At 45.2% G+C, this 17,923-nt stretch overlaps 2 protein-coding genes across 2 annotated transcripts; both read right to left on the bottom strand.

The window, feature by feature from the left end:
- Positions 1 to 424: 424 nt before the first annotated feature.
- On the bottom strand, positions 425 to 5,992 carry LOC121559876 (DNA helicase MCM8-like; the record flags this gene model as incomplete). The annotated part of the gene is given in 22 exon segments (XM_045216773.1): positions 425 to 641; positions 745 to 934; positions 1,869 to 1,945; positions 2,065 to 2,115; positions 2,118 to 2,276; positions 2,368 to 2,581; positions 2,659 to 2,854; positions 2,967 to 3,108; positions 3,191 to 3,331; positions 3,436 to 3,466; positions 3,573 to 3,666; positions 3,816 to 3,890; positions 3,993 to 4,141; positions 4,390 to 4,454; positions 4,456 to 4,476; positions 4,593 to 4,791; positions 4,869 to 4,911; positions 4,914 to 4,968; positions 5,046 to 5,195; positions 5,292 to 5,374; positions 5,618 to 5,698; positions 5,887 to 5,992. Coding segments are annotated over 22 exon segments (2,415 nt in total), but the record flags the coding sequence as incomplete, so codon positions are not given.
- Positions 5,993 to 9,067: 3,075 nt separating this feature from the next.
- LOC121559875 (DNA helicase MCM8-like) lies at positions 9,068 to 17,920 on the bottom strand. The gene is made up of 21 exons (XM_041872943.2): positions 17,685 to 17,920; positions 17,257 to 17,341; positions 14,523 to 14,686; positions 14,254 to 14,334; positions 13,927 to 14,009; positions 13,681 to 13,830; positions 13,503 to 13,603; positions 13,227 to 13,425; positions 13,028 to 13,113; positions 12,631 to 12,779; positions 12,460 to 12,534; positions 12,217 to 12,352; positions 12,080 to 12,110; positions 11,836 to 11,976; positions 11,608 to 11,749; positions 11,300 to 11,495; positions 11,009 to 11,222; positions 10,708 to 10,917; positions 10,512 to 10,588; positions 9,388 to 9,577; positions 9,068 to 9,284 (listed from the first exon to the last, which is right to left on the bottom strand). Exons 3-21 carry the CDS (start codon positions 14,677 to 14,679, stop codon positions 9,192 to 9,194), a joined length of 2,511 nt encoding a protein of 836 aa, XP_041728877.2. The 5' UTR covers positions 14,680 to 14,686; positions 17,257 to 17,341; positions 17,685 to 17,920; the 3' UTR covers positions 9,068 to 9,191.
- Between the last annotated feature and the right edge of the window lie 3 nt (positions 17,921 to 17,923).

The raw sequence follows: 17,923 nt of genomic DNA, 5'->3' as shown, positions 1-17,923 counted from the left end.
GGAAACCCTGATTTAAAAAGTTAGCTAGTTGTGATAATTTGGGTAATTATAATCCGACAATGCAGGATGTGTAAACCGTTTGAGGCTTCAGAGTGCATAATCTGTTACCACTACCTGTCTCCCTTTCTCTACAATGCAAACGTTACTTATTTCACGCCTGCGCACTCAGATAAATCCTTGAACCAGCCACTTGCGCCACAGCTGAACAACCAGCGCCTCGCAGTGGCCTCTATGCGCAACTGCAAAGGAGTCTGCAAAACCCAGTTGTTCCTAATATTTTCAATATTTACTTTATTTTACCAAAACGTTCATAATATTTATAACTTATTTATTTTACCACATTCGTCTCCAGAGCAGTTAAATGTTAAGATTTGCCTAAGGCAAATAGTCAAAATATAAAAAATACATTAACATTGGTCAGGAATTCATATTCAAAACAGTTTAATTATTCATGTATTAAACTGTTATATATTAATCAGTATTGGAAGAATTCACTGATACACAATCAATTCTTAAGTAACAGCAGGTCTTTAGATTATGTTTGTGTGTTATATAGTCTGTAGCTGGTACTGTCTGTGTCCTTTCTTCAGCAGGTAGCCCTGTTCATTCAGAGAACTGATGAAACCTTCAAAGTCAGCAACCTGTTTCAAAACACACACACAAAACCTTTTGAATTCCAAGACCTGAAACATAACAGCGGCCGTAAGACAGAAAGCAACAGACAAAGGTGTGTGTAGGTGTTACCTGTATGTTGAGGTCCTTGGCCAGGCTGCGTAGCTGTGTGAGGTCGTACAACATGGTGTGTGTGCGCTGAGCATGTGTGTTGAGCGCAGTGATAAATCTCTTGGCAGCCGAACGCTGACTCATCCCAACACCCAGTACCGACCGCTCAAAGTCCAGACCTCCACTACCATCAGAGAAGGTATCTGCCAGACTGACACACACACCAGACAATATACACATTCACACACACCAGAATGTCCCCCACAGAACTGTCCCTTTTATTTGAAGGTATTTTCATAAATCTGTTTTACCGTTTAGAAATGAAAGCACTTTATCTAGTCCCCCCCATTTGAAGGTATCATAAGTATTTGAACAAATTCACTTATAGTGTAGTCAATTTAGTCCAAAGTTTAGTATTTGGTCCCATATTGCTAGCACGCAATGACTACAAGCTTGTGACTCTACAAACTTGTTGGATGCATTTGCAGTTTGTTTTGGTTGTGTTTCAGATTATGTTATGCCCAATAGAAATGAATGGTAAATAATGTATTGTGTCCTTTTGGAGTCATTTTTATTGTAAATAAGAATAGAATGTTTCTTAACACTTCTACATTAATGTGGATGCTACCATGGATTACGGATAATCATGAATGAATCGTGAATAATGATGAGAGAGAAAGTTTTAGAGGTATAAATATCATACCTCCCAAAAAATGCTACCCTCCATGTTTTAGGGGGCATGATCTCTGTGCATCTGTAAATTACTCACTCATCATTATTCACGATTCATTCATGATTATCTGTCATCATGGTAGCATCCATATTAAATGTACAAGTGTTTAGAAACATATTCTGTTCTTATTTACAATAAGTGACATTATGTACCCATTATGTAACCTATCAGTGAATTTGTCGAAACACTTATGACACTTCAAATGGACTAGATACACATAGTACATTCTTTCTAAACGGTAAAACATATGTATGGAAATACCCTCAAATCGAAAGGTGACATTCTGTACTGTCACCTCATATAAAACATTTGATCTCAAATCCAAAATGGTAGAGTATAGAGCCAAATTAAATGTTTTAGCTTCACTGTCCAAATAGATACGCAAGGGAATGTATGTGGGATAGTGTGTTACCTGTGTTTCATGATCTCCACTACGTCTTCAGCGTCACTCTTGGTGGCTGTCTCTCTGAGCTCCAGCTTCGCCCGCGCCTACACACACACACAGTCAGGAGTCAGGGCACAGGGTCACCTCTGTGTGACATGTTAGAGACTTTAGGATGTGTAATGATCAAATGACGTGTGTGTATTTGAGTGATGTGTTTGAGTACCTCTGTGAGGCGGATGAGGGACTCCAGCTGACGTGTGGTGATGGGTGTGGCGTCGACAGGGTGTGTGTGTGTGAGCGCAGGGAGAGGTAGAAGTCCTGGAGCGTCTGGGCAGCGGCGGTAGAGAGCGAGGGATGAACATAGCGGCGAGCGTAACCAACATATTTTCTCAGCAGGGAGTGGGGGATGGGGTCTACACACTCCCCTGGACACACCTTACAGACAGACAGACTCAATGTCAGAAATTCCATATATATTGGTAAAGTACTTTGGCATTTGTGTGTGTTGTCGTATGTGTGTGGGTACCTGCAGCCGGTCAGACAGGGGTGTGTCGGAGGGCTCCAGCAGTGAGCTCTGTGATTTATGGTTGTCTCCTCGTGTAACCACGGCACCTGAGGCCCCTCCCTTCCCTGACCTGACGGCCATGACATGTTCCGACAGCCGGCGGTCATGTGACTCATCAGGAACATCCAATAGGAGGAAGACCACGTCAAACCTCGACAGGAGGGCACTGCCCATCCTACACACACATACACAAAATAAGTCAACTTGTACCTACAGTTCAGCATTAGCTAAAAATGAAAGGTGTATGTTTACTTGAGGTTTTCGGAGACCGTCTTGGCCCTGTTGTAGTGTCCTCCAGCAGGGTTAGCAGCAGCGATAACAGAGGTCCTAGCAGGTAAGGAACACACCAGACCAGCCTTAGCCAGACTGATGGTCTGCTGCTCCATGGCTTCTAGTAATGCCTGCTGCTGGTGGCCCAGCTTATCAAACTCATCTATACAGCACAGCCCTGACACACACACACACACACAAATGGCACAGATAGGTTGGATGATGACAGTTGGGATGATGACAGTTGGGATGATGATAGTTGGGATGTAAGCACACACCCCCACCCCTACCTTGGTCTCCTAGTACCAGAGCTCCAGCCTCCAGTGCGTAGTCTCCAGAGCCAGCGTCTCTGGAGAGTGTGACGGTCAGCCCTGACGTACTGGTAGTGTTACCACACACATAGATCCCCCTGGGAGCCACATTACACACCGCCTACCCACACACACACACACACACACACAGTTACACCGGCGAGTTTGAGGTTGGCGTGTGTGTAAGTGTGTGTGTACGTTACCTGTAGCATCTGACTCTTCCCCAGGCCAGGGTCTCCCACCACCAGTATATGAGGGTCTCCTCTGACGGGGATCCTGTTCTTATCATCAGCATGCTTCTGACTGCCTCCAAACAACGCTAAGGACAGGCCTGCTTTTACTAGCTTCAAACAAACACACACACACTTTTTTTTAAACAAACACAATTTTTTTAAAACGTGGCCACAGCTTAGCTGAAACAACATGGCCACTGGAAAGGCTTACTCACCAGGTGGCCGTAGATGGCTGGACACAAGGAGCTGGAAGACAAGTCACATCAGTCACTCACAATAGATATCAAAAGCACTCTAGTAGTACAGTACAGTACAGTAGTAGAGTAGTATTCTGTGTTTGATTGTGTCTTACTGTACGATGAGCTTCAGTAGATCAGGTTGGCTATGTATTTCCTGGATGGCGTACAGCTCCTTCAAAGAGAACTCTATCCCCGATGACCGTTCACCTCCAGACGACCCCCTGACCTCCAGCCTCCTTTACTTTCTGACCTTAAGAACAAACTTTTGTCCACGCAATTTGGAAACACTTCATTGTTTGGCCTTCGGCCTCCCAATAACATGAGTAACAACTACACAATAACAGACCTACAACTACCTTTAGAGTTGCTGACGGAGTTGGCCTCGATGTAGAGCAGGAACATACACTTATCCTTCTTCCCCCTGCTGCCGCCTACACACACACACCTCATCAATTACTCAGACAGTGCCAGTGATGTTAACAACTGTGTGTGTGTGTGTGTGTGTGTGTGTGTGTGTGTGTGTGTGTGTATACCGTCGTCTTGGCTGACTCTGACTGTTCCAGTAATAGTAACAGTGTCTCCAGGGACAGCACTGTCACAGAGGTCAGAGGTCAGGTGACATTCCACTGTCCGAGGGATCCGCCCTGCCTCCCTCTGCTCTCCTCCAATCATCTCCTGGACCCTGGGGCACCATGGGAGATAGTTTGCATCAACAGCCTCAGTCCCCTAAACCCTTTCCCCCTAGCCCATACACCCTAGTCACTGACCCCTAGCCCATACACACGGACCCCTAGCCCATACACCTTAGACATGAACCCCAAGCCCATACACCCTAGACACAGACCCCTAGCCCATACACACTATACATGTCTGGAGATCTAAGAGGATTGGATAGTTATGTTTAAGCATGATAAATAATAGTGTAGTTACTTGATATTCTGCCAGTCCACAGTGAGGGTGAGAGGGGAGCTCCTGTTGGGGACGAATGAACGACATGCGACACTCTGGCTGCACACACTGAAGAAACACACGCACGCACAATCAGTACACACACACACACACACACGCCTGTGGTTCAATCCAATGTAGGTTGTGGTGAAAGTGCTCTGTGGCAAGGTGAGTGTGTGTTGTACCTTGGTGGGCGTGGTGAACTTGCCGTGTGGCAGGGTGAGTGTGTGTGTGTGTGAGCAGCCGGAGCAGGTGAAGGCCAAGCGTGTGCAGAGTGGTCTGATGTTGCTGACACGGACCACGGTCCCCCTCACACACACCAACCGACCAAACACACTCGCACGCAGCATCCTCAGGGCTGTCAATGGCTCATAGTTATACAACCTGAAACAAACACACAGTTATACAACCTGAAACTGAGTCAGAGAGAGACCGTGAGAGAGAGTGTGCGTGTGTTTTACCTGGCGCTGATGTGTGGTATGTTAATGATGGGTGTGGCTCCCCAGGAAGCCCTTCCCCGTGTAACTCTGCAGCGTGTCTCTCCAAGTCCACCGTCAAAACCTGACACACACACACACACATTAAAATACATAGACACAACTACCTTCAGTGAAGTATGTGTGTGTGTGTGTGTGTACCTGGTGTATGGCGAGGCCCAGACAGTTGAGGGTGGTCTCTGGTTGTTCTCTCAGCTGATTGGCCAGGTCCGGCAGAGCCATACACACCTCCTTATCCTCAACCAGACCCTTATAGTCCACCAACACACTGCCCTGACGCTCAATCTCATCCTACACACACACACAAATTAAGCTTACCTGCTCGCCAAAGGCTACTATTTTCAGAGCTTAAAACAATGTGCTGAAAACTCTGTTTTTTCATCTTACTTTGTCGTAAAGGTGTATCTGTGAGGTGAAGTACTGTTCAAACACTTTGATCTTCTCCACATACGGAGAACTCTCTACGAAACCTTCATACAGGAAACACACACACAATTAGATCATTACAAAAAAATAGGCATATAGACAATACACACATACCACAGGTTGGCGGAACCGTAATTGAGGAGGACGGGCTCGTGGTAATGGCTGGGGTGGAATAAGTGGAACGGTATCAAATACATCAAACACGTCTTCCATGTGTTTGATGCAATTCCATTTACGCCATTCCAGCCATTATTATGAGCCATTCTCCTCCACTGATACACACCTACCTTCAGTGAAGTAGAGGGCCCAGCCTTTATAAGGACAGAGTCTGTCCAGAGTGGTCTGAGACACACAGGACTGAGAAGAGCCTAGAGAGACAGCAAGAGAAAGAGATACTGAAGCCTCCACCATGCAGTCAGTGTTGTCCCAAAACCAAGGGGTTGGAAATCATTGAGGGGTTAAGGAATATTTAGAGGCTAGTTAGGGGCTAGTCTCACCTCTAACTGACCCTTACCTCTAACCAGGCTAACCGTGTGTGTGTGTGTCTGACCCATACCTCTTTGAGCACTGGGGGGGCGTGAGTTTCCTCTCCGTGGTCTTCCTCTCCATCCCCCTCCTCCTCCCCTCCATCCCCCTCCCCCTCCTCTCCATCCCCCTCCTCTCCATCCTCCCCTTTGCCCGCCTCTGCAGGAGCCGTGACCAGAACCCTCTCCACTCATCTTACACCTGGAAATGAGAGAGAGAGATAACGTAGAGAAATAGAGAGGTTCAGGTGTTTGGGGATGAATAGGGATAGCTCGTTCTGAAGGCATCCTAACATCCTGAACATTTGTGGAAAACTGTAATATTGGGGAATGGAGCGAAACAGGCTAAAGTTGTTAATGAAGATTGGCCTCGGTCTAATAATGCCTTGTTCCTTGTTGTAGTATGTTTCATGGAGAAGGGTGTGTTTTTGGGAGACGCACTGGGAAAGGTGGAGTCAAAGTGACCAGGAGTGGTATGGTGTTAATTTATTGCATGTTAGAAGAACAAAATGAAAGTGCACTGTGTCTTGGGGAATTCAGTAGAAAGCTTTAATTTTCTGAACAGGGCACCGGTAAAAGGTGTCATCTCTGGCGTTGCGGTGGAAATTGAGGCTGAAAAACTAAAGCAGAAAGGTACCAGGAGTAGTGTGGGCAAGTCGATTGAACCGTATGGTGAATGGAAGGAAAGAGGAAAGCCTATTGGTGCTATTGTTATTTGATGAAGAATCTCTTCCGACATGCAAAGCTGAGATACAGTGGGGGAAAAAAGTATTTAGTCAGCCACCAATTGTGCATGTTCTCCCACTTAAAAAGATGAGAGAGGCCTGTAATTTTCATCATACGTACACGTCAACTATGACAGACAAAATGAGAAAAAAAATCCAGAAAATCACATTGTAGGATTTTTAATGAATTTATTTGCAAATTATGGTGGAAAATAAGTATTTGGTCAATAACAAAAGTTTCTCAATACTTTGTTATATACCCTTTGTTGGCAATGACACAGGTCAAACGTTTTCTGTAAGTCTTCACAAGGTTTTCACACACTGTTGCTGGTATTTTGGCCCATTCCTCCATGCAGATCTCCTCTAGAGCAGTGATGTTTTGGGACTTTCAACTCCCTCCAAAGATTATCTATGGGGTTGAGATCTGGAGACTGGCTAGGCCACTCCAGGACCTTGAAATGCTTCTTACGAAGCCACTCCTTCATTGCCCGGGCGGTGTGTTTGGGATCATTGTCATGCTGAAAGACCCAGCCACGTTTCATCTTCAATGCCCTTGCTGATGGAAGGAGGTTTTCACTCAAAATCTCACGATACATGGCCCCATTCATTCTTTCCTTTACACGGATCAGTCGTCCTGGTCCCTTTGCAGAAAAACAGCCCCAAAGCATGATGTTTCCACCACCATGCTTCACAGTAGGTATGGTGTTCTTTGGATGCAACTCAGCATTCTTTGTCCTCCAAACACAACGAGTTGAGTTTTTACCAAAAAGTTATATTTTGGTTACATCTGACCATATGACATTCTCCCAATCCTCTTCTGGATCATCCAAATGCACTCTAGCAAACTTCAGACGGGCCTGGACATGTACTGGCTTAAGCAGGGGGACACGTCTGGCACTGCAGGATTTGAGTCCCTGGCGGCGTAGTGTGTTACTGATGGTAGGCTTTGTTACTTTGGTCCCAGCTCTCTGCAGGTCATTCACTAGGTCCCCCCGTGTGGTTCTGGGATTTTTGCTCACCGTTCTTGTGATCATTTTGACCCCACGGGGTGAGATCTTGCGTGGAGCCCCAGATCAAGGGCGATTATCAGTGGTCTTGTATGTCTTCCATTTCCTAATAATTGCTCCCACAGTTGATTTCTTCAAACCAAGCTGCTTACCTATTTATCTACCTTACCTATTGCAGATTCAGTCTTCCCAGCCTGGTGCAGGTCTACAATTTTGTTTCTGGTGTCCTTTGACAGCTCTTTGGTCTAGGCCATAGTGGAGTTTGGAGTGTGAATGTTTGAGGTTGTGGACAGGTGTCTTTTATACTGATAACAACTTCAAACAGGTTCCATTAATACAGGTAACGAGTGGAGGACAGAGGAGCCTCTTAAAGAAGAAGTTACAGGTCTGTGAGAGCCAGAAATCTTGCTTGTTTGTAGGTGACCAAATACTTATTTTCCACCATAATTTGCAAATAAATTCATAAAAAATCCTACAATGTGATTTTCTGGATTTTTTTTCCTCAATTTGTCTGTCATAGTTGACGTGTACCTATGATGAAAATTACAGGCCTCTCTCATCTTTTTAAGTGGGAGAACTTGCACAATTGGTGGCTGACTAAATACTTTTTTCCCCCCACTGTATATGAGATACGAGAGCTTATGTGAACAGACTGTTGCAGTGTCATAAATGTAAAAAGTTTGGCCACTGGCAAGTGTGTGCTGAAGGAATAAATACGGTATGTTGTGGAAGAGTCAGTTGATACACGTTCATGAGTTCCCTGTAAGGGTGAAGAAGGTCGAAGTAGCAAAAATCCGGGCTGTCCACCAGGTCTCCTATGCAGAGGCAGTGCAAATAGCTGAAGGAAAAAGTGCAAATGAGGAAGAAATGGCAATGGATGCTCCGCAGCCTGCAGAAAGTGTTGTTCATCAGTTGAGGGATCCTGAAGTAGTGATTGTTAAGAAGGTGGATGTTGTTGCCTTTATTGCGGAGGTGATAAAGGCGCTTGTATCTCTGGTGATATCCACCAATACCACGACGTCATAAAACTGTCGCGGAATACGGCAGGACCGAGTTTGGGAAAACCTGATTTAAAAACTTAGCTAGTTGTGATAATTTGGGTAATTATAATCCGACAATGCAGGATGTGTAAACCGTTTGAGGCTTCAGAGTGCATAATCTGTTACCACTACCTGTCTCCCTTTCTCTACAATGCAAACGTTACTTATTTCACGCCTGCGCACTCAGATAAATCCTTGAACCAGCCACTTGCGCCACAGCTGAACAACCAGCGCCTCGCAGTGGCCTCTATGCGCAACTGCAAAGGAGTCTGCAAAACCCAGTTGTTCCTAATATTTTCAATATTTACTTTATTTTACCAAAACGTTCATAATATTTATAACTTATTTATTTTACCACATTCGTCTCCAGAGCAGTTAAATGTTAAGATTTGCCTAAGGCAAATAGTCAAAATATAAAAATACATTAACATTGGTCAGGAATTCATATTCAAAACAGTTTAATTATTCATGTATTAAACTGTTATATATTAATCAGTATTGGAAGAATTCACTGATACACAATCAATTCTTAAGTAACAGCAGGTCTTTAGATTATGTTTGTGTGTTATATAGTCTGTAGCTGGTACTGTCTGTGTCCTTTCTTCAGCAGGTAGCCCTGTTCATTCAGAGAACTGATGAAACCTTCAAAGTCAGCAACCTGTTTCAAAACACACACACAAAACCTTTTGAATTCCAAGACCTGAAACATAACAGCGGCCGTAAGACAGAAAGCAACAGACAAAGGTGTGTGTAGGTGTTACCTGTATGTTGAGGTCCTTGGCCAGGCTGCGTAGCTGTGTGAGGTCGTACAACATGGTGTGTGTGCGCTGAGCATGTGTGTTGAGCGCAGTGATAAATCTCTTGGCAGCCGAACGCTGACTCATCCCAACACCCAGTACCGACCGCTCAAAGTCCAGACCTCCACTACCATCAGAGAAGGTATCTGCCAGACTGACACACACACCAGACAATATACACATTCACACACACCAGAATGTCCCCCACAGAACTGTCCCTTTTATTTGAAGGTATTTTCATAAATCTGTTTTACCGTTTAGAAATGAAAGCACTTTATCTAGTCCCCCCCATTTGAAGGTATCATAAGTATTTGAACAAATTCACTTATAGTGTAGTCAATTTAGTCCAAAGTTTAGTATTTGGTCCCATATTGCTAGCACGCAATGACTACAAGCTTGTGACTCTACAAACTTGTTGGATGCATTTGCAGTTTGTTTTGGTTGTGTTTCAGATTATGTTATGCCCAATAGAAATGAATGGTAAATAATGTATTGTGTCCTTTTGGAGTCATTTTTATTGTAAATAAGAATAGAATGTTTCTTAACACTTCTACATTAATGTGGATGCTACCATGGATTACGGATAATCATGAATGAATCGTGAATAATGATGAGAGAGAAAGTTTTAGAGGTATAAATATCATACCTCCCAAAAAATGCTACCCTCCATGTTTTAGGGGCATGATCTCTGTGCATCTGTAAATTACTCACTCATCATTATTCACGATTCATTCATGATTATCTGTCATCATGGTAGCATCCATATTAAATGTACAAGTGTTTAGAAACATATTCTGTTCTTATTTACAATAAGTGACATTATGTACCCATTATGTAACCTATCAGTGAATTTGTCGAAACACTTATGACACCTTCAAATGGACTAGATACACATAGTACATTCTTTCTAAACGGTAAAACATATGTATGGAAATACCCTCAAATCGAAAGGTGACATTCTGTACTGTCACCTCATATAAAACATTTGATCTCAAATCCAAAATGGTAGAGTATAGAGCCAAATTAAATGTTTTAGCTTCACTGTCCAAATAGATACGCAAGGGAATGTATGTGGGATAGTGTGTTACCTGTGTTTCATGATCTCCACTACGTCTTCAGCGTCACTCTTGGTGGCTGTCTCTCTGAGCTCCAGCTTCGCCCGCGCCTACACACACACACAGTCAGGAGTCAGGGCACAGGGTCACCTCTGTGTGACATGTTAGAGACTTTAGGATGTGTAATGATCAAATGACGTGTGTGTATTTGAGTGATGTGTTTGAGTACCTCTGTGAGGCGGATGAGGGACTCCAGCTGACGTGTGGTGATGGGTGTGGCGTCGACAGGGTGTGTGTGTGAGCGCAGGGAGAGGTAGAAGTCCTGGAGCGTCTGGGCAGCGGCGGTAGAGAGCGAGGGATGAACATAGCGGCGAGCGTAACCAACATATTTTCTCAGCAGGGAGTGGGGGATGGGGTCTACACACTCCCCTGGACACACCTTACAGACAGACAGACTCAATGTCAGAAATTCCATATATATTGGTAAAGTACTTTGGCATTTGTGTGTGTTGTCGTATGTGTGTGGGTACCTGCAGCCGGTCAGACAGGGGTGTGTCGGAGGGCTCCAGCAGTGAGCTCTGTGATTTATGGTTGTCTCCTCGTGTAACCACGGCACCTGAGGCCCCTCCCTTCCCTGACCTGACGGCCATGACATGTTCCGACAGCCGGCGGTCATGTGACTCATCAGGAACATCCAATAGGAGGAAGACCACGTCAAACCTCGACAGGAGGGCACTGCCCATCCTACACACACATACACAAAATAAGTCAACTTGTACCTACAGTTCAGCATTAGCTAAAAATGAAAGGTGTATGTTTACTTGAGGTTTTCGGAGACCGTCTTGGCCCTGTTGTAGTGTCCTCCAGCAGGGTTAGCAGCAGCGATAACAGAGGTCCTAGCAGGTAAGGAACACACCAGACCAGCCTTAGCCAGACTGATGGTCTGCTGCTCCATGGCTTCTAGTAATGCCTGCTGCTGGTGGCCCAGCTTATCAAACTCATCTATACAGCACAGCCCTGACACACACACACACACACAAATGGCACAGATAGGTTGGATGATGACAGTTGGGATGATGACAGTTGGGATGATGATAGTTGGGATGTAAGCACACACCCCCACCCCTACCTTGGTCTCCTAGTACCAGAGCTCCAGCCTCCAGTGCGTAGTCTCCAGAGCCAGCGTCTCTGGAGAGTGTGACGGTCAGCCCTGACGTACTGGTAGTGTTACCACACACATAGATCCCCCTGGGAGCCACATTACACACCGCCTACCCACACACACACACACACACACACACACAGTTACAACGGCGAGTTTGAGGTTGGCGTGTGTGTAAGTGTGTGTGTACGTTACCTGTAGCATCTGACTCTTCCCCAGGCCAGGGTCTCCCACCACCAGTATATGAGGGTCTCCTCTGACGGGGATCCTGTTCTTATCATCAGCATGCTTCTGACTGCCTCCAAACAACGCTAAGGACAGGCCTGCTTTTACTAGCTTCAAACAAACACACACACACTTTTTTTAAACAAACACAATTTTTTTAAAACGTGGCCACAGCTTAGCTGAAACAACATGGCCACTGGAAAGGCTTACTCACCAGGTGGCCGTAGATGGCTGGACACAAGGAGCTGGAAGACAAGTCACATCAGTCACTCACAATAGATATCAAAAGCACTCTAGTAGTACAGTACAGTACAGTAGTAGAGTAGTATTCTGTGTTTGATTGTGTCTTACTGTACGATGAGCTTCAGTAGATCAGGTTGGCTATGTATTTCCTGGATGGCGTACAGCTCCTTCAAAGAGAACTCTATCCCCGATGACCGTTCACCTCCAGACGACCCCTGACCTCCAGCCTCCTTTACTTTCTGACCTTAAGAACAAACTTTTTGTCCACGCAATTTGGAAACACTTCATTGTTTGGCCTTCGGCCTCCCAATAACATGAGTAACAACTACACAATAACAGACCTACAACTACCTTTAGAGTTGCTGACGGAGTTGGCCTCGATGTAGAGCAGGAACATACACTTATCCTTCTTCCCCCTGCTGCCGCCTACACACACACACCTCATCAATTACTCAGACAGTGCCAGTGATGTTAACAACTGTGTGTGTGTGTGTGTGTGTGTGTGTGTGTGTGTGTGTATACCGTCGTCTTGGCTGACTCTGACTGTTCCAGTAATAGTAACAGTGTCTCCAGGGACAGCACTGTCACAGAGGTCAGAGGTCAGGTGACATTCCACTGTCCGAGGGATCCGCCCTGCCTCCCTCTGCTCTCCTCCAATCATCTCCTGGACCCTGGGGCACCATGGGAGATAGTTTGCATCAACAGCCTCAGTCCCCTAAACCCTTTCCCCCTAGCCCATACACCCTAGTCACTGACCCCTAGCCCATACACACGGACCCCTAGCCCATACACCTTAGACATGAACCCCAAGCCCATACACCCTAGACACAGACCCCTAGCCCATACACACTATACATGTCTGGAGATCTAAGAGGATTGGATAGTTATGTTTAAGCATGATAAATAATAGTGTAGTTACTTGATATTCTGCCAGTCCACAGTGAGGGTGAGAGGGGAGCTCCTGTTGGGGACGAATGAACGACTGCGACACTCTGGCTGCACACACTGAAGAAACACACGCACGCACAATCAGTACACACACACACACACAGCCTGTGGTTCAATCCAATGTAGGTTGTGGTGAAAGTGCTCTGTGGCAAGGTGAGTGTGTGTTGTACCTTGGTGGGCGTGGTGAACTTGCCGTGTGGCAGGGTGAGTGTGTGTGTGTGTGAGCAGCCGGAGCAGGTGAAGGCCAAGCGTGTGCAGAGTGGTCTGATGTTGCTGACACGGACCACGGTCCCCCTCACACACACCAACCGACCAAACACACTCGCACGCAGCATCCTCAGGGCTGTCAATGGCTCATAGTTATACAACCTGAAACAAACACACAGTTATACAACCTGAAACTGAGTCAGAGAGAGACCGTGAGAGAGAGTGTGCGTGTGTTTTACCTGGCGCTGATGTGTGGTATGTTAATGATGGGTGTGGCTCCCCCAGGAAGCCCTTCCCCGTGTAACTCTGCAGCGTGTCTCTCCAAGTCCACCGTCAAAACCTGACACACACACACACACATTAAAATACATAGACACAACTACCTTCAGTGAAGTATGTGTGTGTGTGTGTGTGTACCTGGTGTATGGCGAGGCCCAGACAGTTGAGGGTGGTCTCTGGTTGTTCTCTCAGCTGATTGGCCAGGTCCGGCAGAGCCATACACACCTCCTTATCCTCAACCAGACCCTTATAGTCCACCAACACACTGCCCTGACGCTCAATCTCATCCTACACACACACACAAATTAAGCTTACCTGCTCGCCAAAGGCTACTATTTTCAGAGCTTAAAACAATGTGCTGAAAACTCTGTTTTTTCATCTTACTTTGTCGTAAAGGTGTATCTGTGAGGTGAAGTACTGTTCAAACACTTTGATCTTCTCCACATACGGAGAACTCTCTACGAAACCTTCATACAGGAAACACACACACAATTAGATCATTACAAAAAAAATAGGCATATAGACAATACACACATACCACAGGTTGGCGGAACCGTAATTGAGGAGGACGGGCTCGTGGTAATGGCTGGGGTGGAATAAGTGGAACGGTATCAAATACATTAAACACGTCTTCCATGTGTTTGATGCAATTCCATTTACGCCATTCCAGCCATTATTATGAGCCATTCTCCTCCACTGATACACACCTACCTTCAGTGAAGTAGAGGGCCCAGCCTTTATAAGGACAGAGTCTGTCCAGAGTGGTCTGAGACACACAGGACTGAGAAGAGCCTAGAGAGACAGCAAGAGAAAGAGATACTGAAGCCTCCACCATGCAGTCAGTGTTGTCCCAAAACCAAGGGGTTGGAAATCATTGAGGGGTTAAGGAATATTTAGAGGCTAGTTAGGGGCTAGTCTTACCTCTAACTGACCCTTACCTCTAACCAGGCTAACCGTGTGTGTGTGTGTCTGACCCATACCTCTTTGAGCACTGGGGGGGCGTGAGTTTCCTCTCCGTGGTCTTCCTCTCCATCCCCCTCCTCCTCCCCTCCATCCCCCTCCTCTCCATCCCCCTCCTCTCCATCCTCCCCTTTGCCCGCCTCTGCAGGAGCCGTGACCAGAACCCTCTCCACTCATCTTACACCTGGAAATGAGAGAGAGAGATAACGTAGAGAAATAGAGAGGTTCAGGTGTTTGGGGATGAATAGGGATAGCTCGTTCTGAAGGCATCCTAACATCCTGAACATTTGTGGAAAACTGTAATATTGGGGAATGGAGCGAAACAGGCTAAAGTTGTTAATGAAGATTGGCCTCGGTCTAATAATGCCTTGTTCCTTGTTGTAGTATGTTTCATGGAGAAGGGTGTGTTTTTGGGAGACGCACTGGGAAAGGTGGAGTCAAAGTGACCAGGAGTGGTATGGTGTTAATTTATTGCGTGTTAGAAGAACAAAATGAAAGTGCACTGTGTCTTGGGGAATTCAGTAGAAAGCTTTAATTTTCTGAACAGGGCACCGGTAAAAGGTGTCATCTCTGGCGTTGCGGTGGAAATTGAGGCTGAAAAACTAAAGCAGAAAGGTACCAGGAGTAGTGTGGGCAAGTCGATTGAACCGTATGGTGAATGGAAGGAAAGAGGAAAGCCTATTGGTGCTATTGTTATTTGATGAAGAATCTCTTCCGACATGCAAAGCTGAGATACAGTGGGGGAAAAAAGTATTTAGTCAGCCACCAATTGTGCATGTTCTCCCACTCTAAAAAGATGAGAGAGGCCTGTAATTTTCATCATACGTACACGTCAACTATGACAGACAAAATGAGAAAAAAATCCAGAAAATCACATTGTAGGATTTTTAATGAATTTATTTGCAAATTATGGTGGAAAATAAGTATTTGGTCAATAACAAAAGTTTCTCAATACTTTGTTATATACCCTTTGTTGGCAATGACACAGGTCAAACGTTTTCTGTAAGTCTTCACAAGGTTTTCACACACTGTTGCTGGTATTTTGGCCCATTCCTCCATGCAGATCTCCTCTAGAGCAGTGATGTTTTGGGACTTTCAACTCCCTCCAAAGATTATCTATGGGGTTGAGATCTGGAGACTGGCTAGGCCACTCCAGGACCTTGAAATGCTTCTTACGAAGCCACTCCTTCATTGCCCGGGCGGTGTGTTTGGGATCATTGTCATGCTGAAAGACCCAGCCACGTTTCATCTTCAATGCCCTTGCTGATGGAAGGAGGTTTTCACTCAAAATCTCACGATACATGGCCCCATTCATTCTTTCCTTTACACGGATCAGTCGTCCTGGTCCCTTTGCAGAAAAAACAGCCCCAAAGCATGATGTTTCCACCACCATGCTTCACAGTAGGTATGGTGTTCTTTGGATGCAACTCAGCATTCTTTGTCCTCCAAACACAACGAGTTGAGTTTTTACCAAAAAGTTATATTTTGGTTACATCTGACCATATGACATTCTCCCAATCCTCTTCTGGATCATCCAAATGCACTCTAGCAAACTTCAGACGGGCCTGGACATGTACTGGCTTAAGCAGGGGGACACGTCTGGCACTGCAGGATTTGAGTCCCTGGCGGCGTAGTGTGTTACTGATGGTAGGCTTTGTTACTTTGGTCCCAGCTCTCTGCAGGTCATTCACTAGGTCCCCCCGTGTGGTTCTGGGATTTTTGCTCACCGTTCTTGTGATCATTTTGACCCCACGGGGTGAGATCTTGCGTGGAGCCCCAGATCAAGGGCGATTATCAGTGGTCTTGTATGTCTTCCATTTCCTAATAATTGCTCCCACAGTTGATTTCTTCAAACCAAGCTGCTTACCTATTTATCTACCTTACCTATTGCAGATTCAGTCTTCCCAGCCTGGTGCAGGTCTACAATTTTGTTTCTGGTGTCCTTTGACAGCTCTTTGGTCTAGGCCATAGTGGAGTTTGGAGTGTGAATGTTTGAGGTTGTGGACAGGTGTCTTTTATACTGATAACAACTTCAAACAGGTTCCATTAATACAGGTAACGAGTGGAGGACAGAGGAGCCTCTTAAAGAAGAAGTTACAGGTCTGTGAGAGCCAGAAATCTTGCTTGTTTGTAGGTGACCAAATACTTATTTTCCACCATAATTTGCAAATAAATTCATAAAAAATCCTACAATGTGATTTTCTGGATTTTTTTCCTCAATTTGTCTGTCATAGTTGACGTGTACCTATGATGAAAATTACAGGCCTCTCTCATCTTTTTAAGTGGGAGAACTTGCACAATTGGTGGCTGACTAAATACTTTTTTCCCCCACTGTATATGAGATACGAGAGCTTATGTGAACAGACTGTTGCAGTGTCATAAATGTAAAAAGTTTGGCCACTGGCAAGTGTGTGCTGAAGGAATAAATACGGTATGTTGTGGAAGAGTCAGTTGATACACGTTCATGAGTTCCCTGTAAGGGTGAAGAAGGTCGAAGTAGCAAAAATCCGGGCTGTCCACCAGGTCTCCTATGCAGAGGCAGTGCAAATAGCTGAAGGAAAAAGTGCAAATGAGGAAGAAATGGCAATGGATGCTCCGCAGCCTGCAGAAAGTGTTGTTCATCAGTTGAGGGATCCTGAAGTAGTGATTGTTAAGAAGGTGGATGTTGTTGCCTTTATTGCGGAGGTGATAAATTGTACAAGTCAAACTAACAAGACATCTTAGAAACTCGACATAATTGTGAATGCAGCAAACCGTTTTTTGGACCTCCAGGACTTTACGGCTGAAACGTTGCAGGGAATACAGTCCGAAGATGCGCTTCGCTCTCAGGACCCAGAGCCTGTTGGGAGAATGAACAGAATCTGAAAGGAGTACATATTTTTGTTGTAGTTTTTGGGCGGGGGAGATTGTTTGCGGACCGACATAATGCCGAAGAAGATTAACCTCGCTAACATAACTAGTTTAATAGAGGAATATGACTCAATAAATCAATTAAATAGTTTGCTGTTATGTTGGGGGTGAACGAGAGCTAACTTAGGTCATCTGAGCTAGCTAACTCACAATTTACGCTGAAAAGTTACCACCTACCTTAACTAACTTCAGCTACCTCACCTGCTACTAGAACAGCTAAGCTAGCTAGCTAACGTTAGCTACAATCGTGGAAGACAAATGTTGCTGCTCACCGGAGTTGCTTGGCTGGGAAGCGAAGTCACCTCTAAAGACAAACTTTACAGATTAATAGATACTCGTTGGTTACGCTTCTTTAATGAGCTAAATGTGCAATGATATTCTTAACTAGCTATAGCAGAAATATAGAAACCATATATTTGGCTATAGTAAGTAGTTAACAAAACGTCAGCTTCTGGATTCTGTTGATGATGGTTCTGTTTATCAATTTTTTGCTTTGGCGCAATTTTGAGGC

The sequence above is a fragment of the Coregonus clupeaformis genome, unplaced genomic scaffold (assembly GCF_020615455.1).
Source record: "Coregonus clupeaformis isolate EN_2021a unplaced genomic scaffold, ASM2061545v1 scaf0794, whole genome shotgun sequence".
Classification (NCBI taxonomy): domain Eukaryota; kingdom Metazoa; phylum Chordata; class Actinopteri; order Salmoniformes; family Salmonidae; genus Coregonus; species Coregonus clupeaformis.
Note: the sequence above shows the minus strand (reverse complement) of the source record. Positions and strands in the feature narration are given on the sequence as shown.

Excerpts from the sequence above, each read along its gene's own strand:
- LOC121559875 (XM_041872943.2), bottom strand. The coding sequence starts at position 14,679 with ATGAGTGGAGAGGGTTCTGGTCACGGCTCCTGCAGAGGCGGGCAAAGG. Across the intron at positions 13,426-13,502 it reads ATACCACACATCAGCGCCAG|GTTGTATAACTATGAGCCAT; the intron begins GTAAAACACACG and ends TGTTTGTTTCAG. Across the intron at positions 11,750-11,835 it reads GGAAGAGTCAGATGCTACAG|GCGGTGTGTAATGTGGCTCC; the intron begins GTAACGTACACA and ends GTGTGTGGGTAG.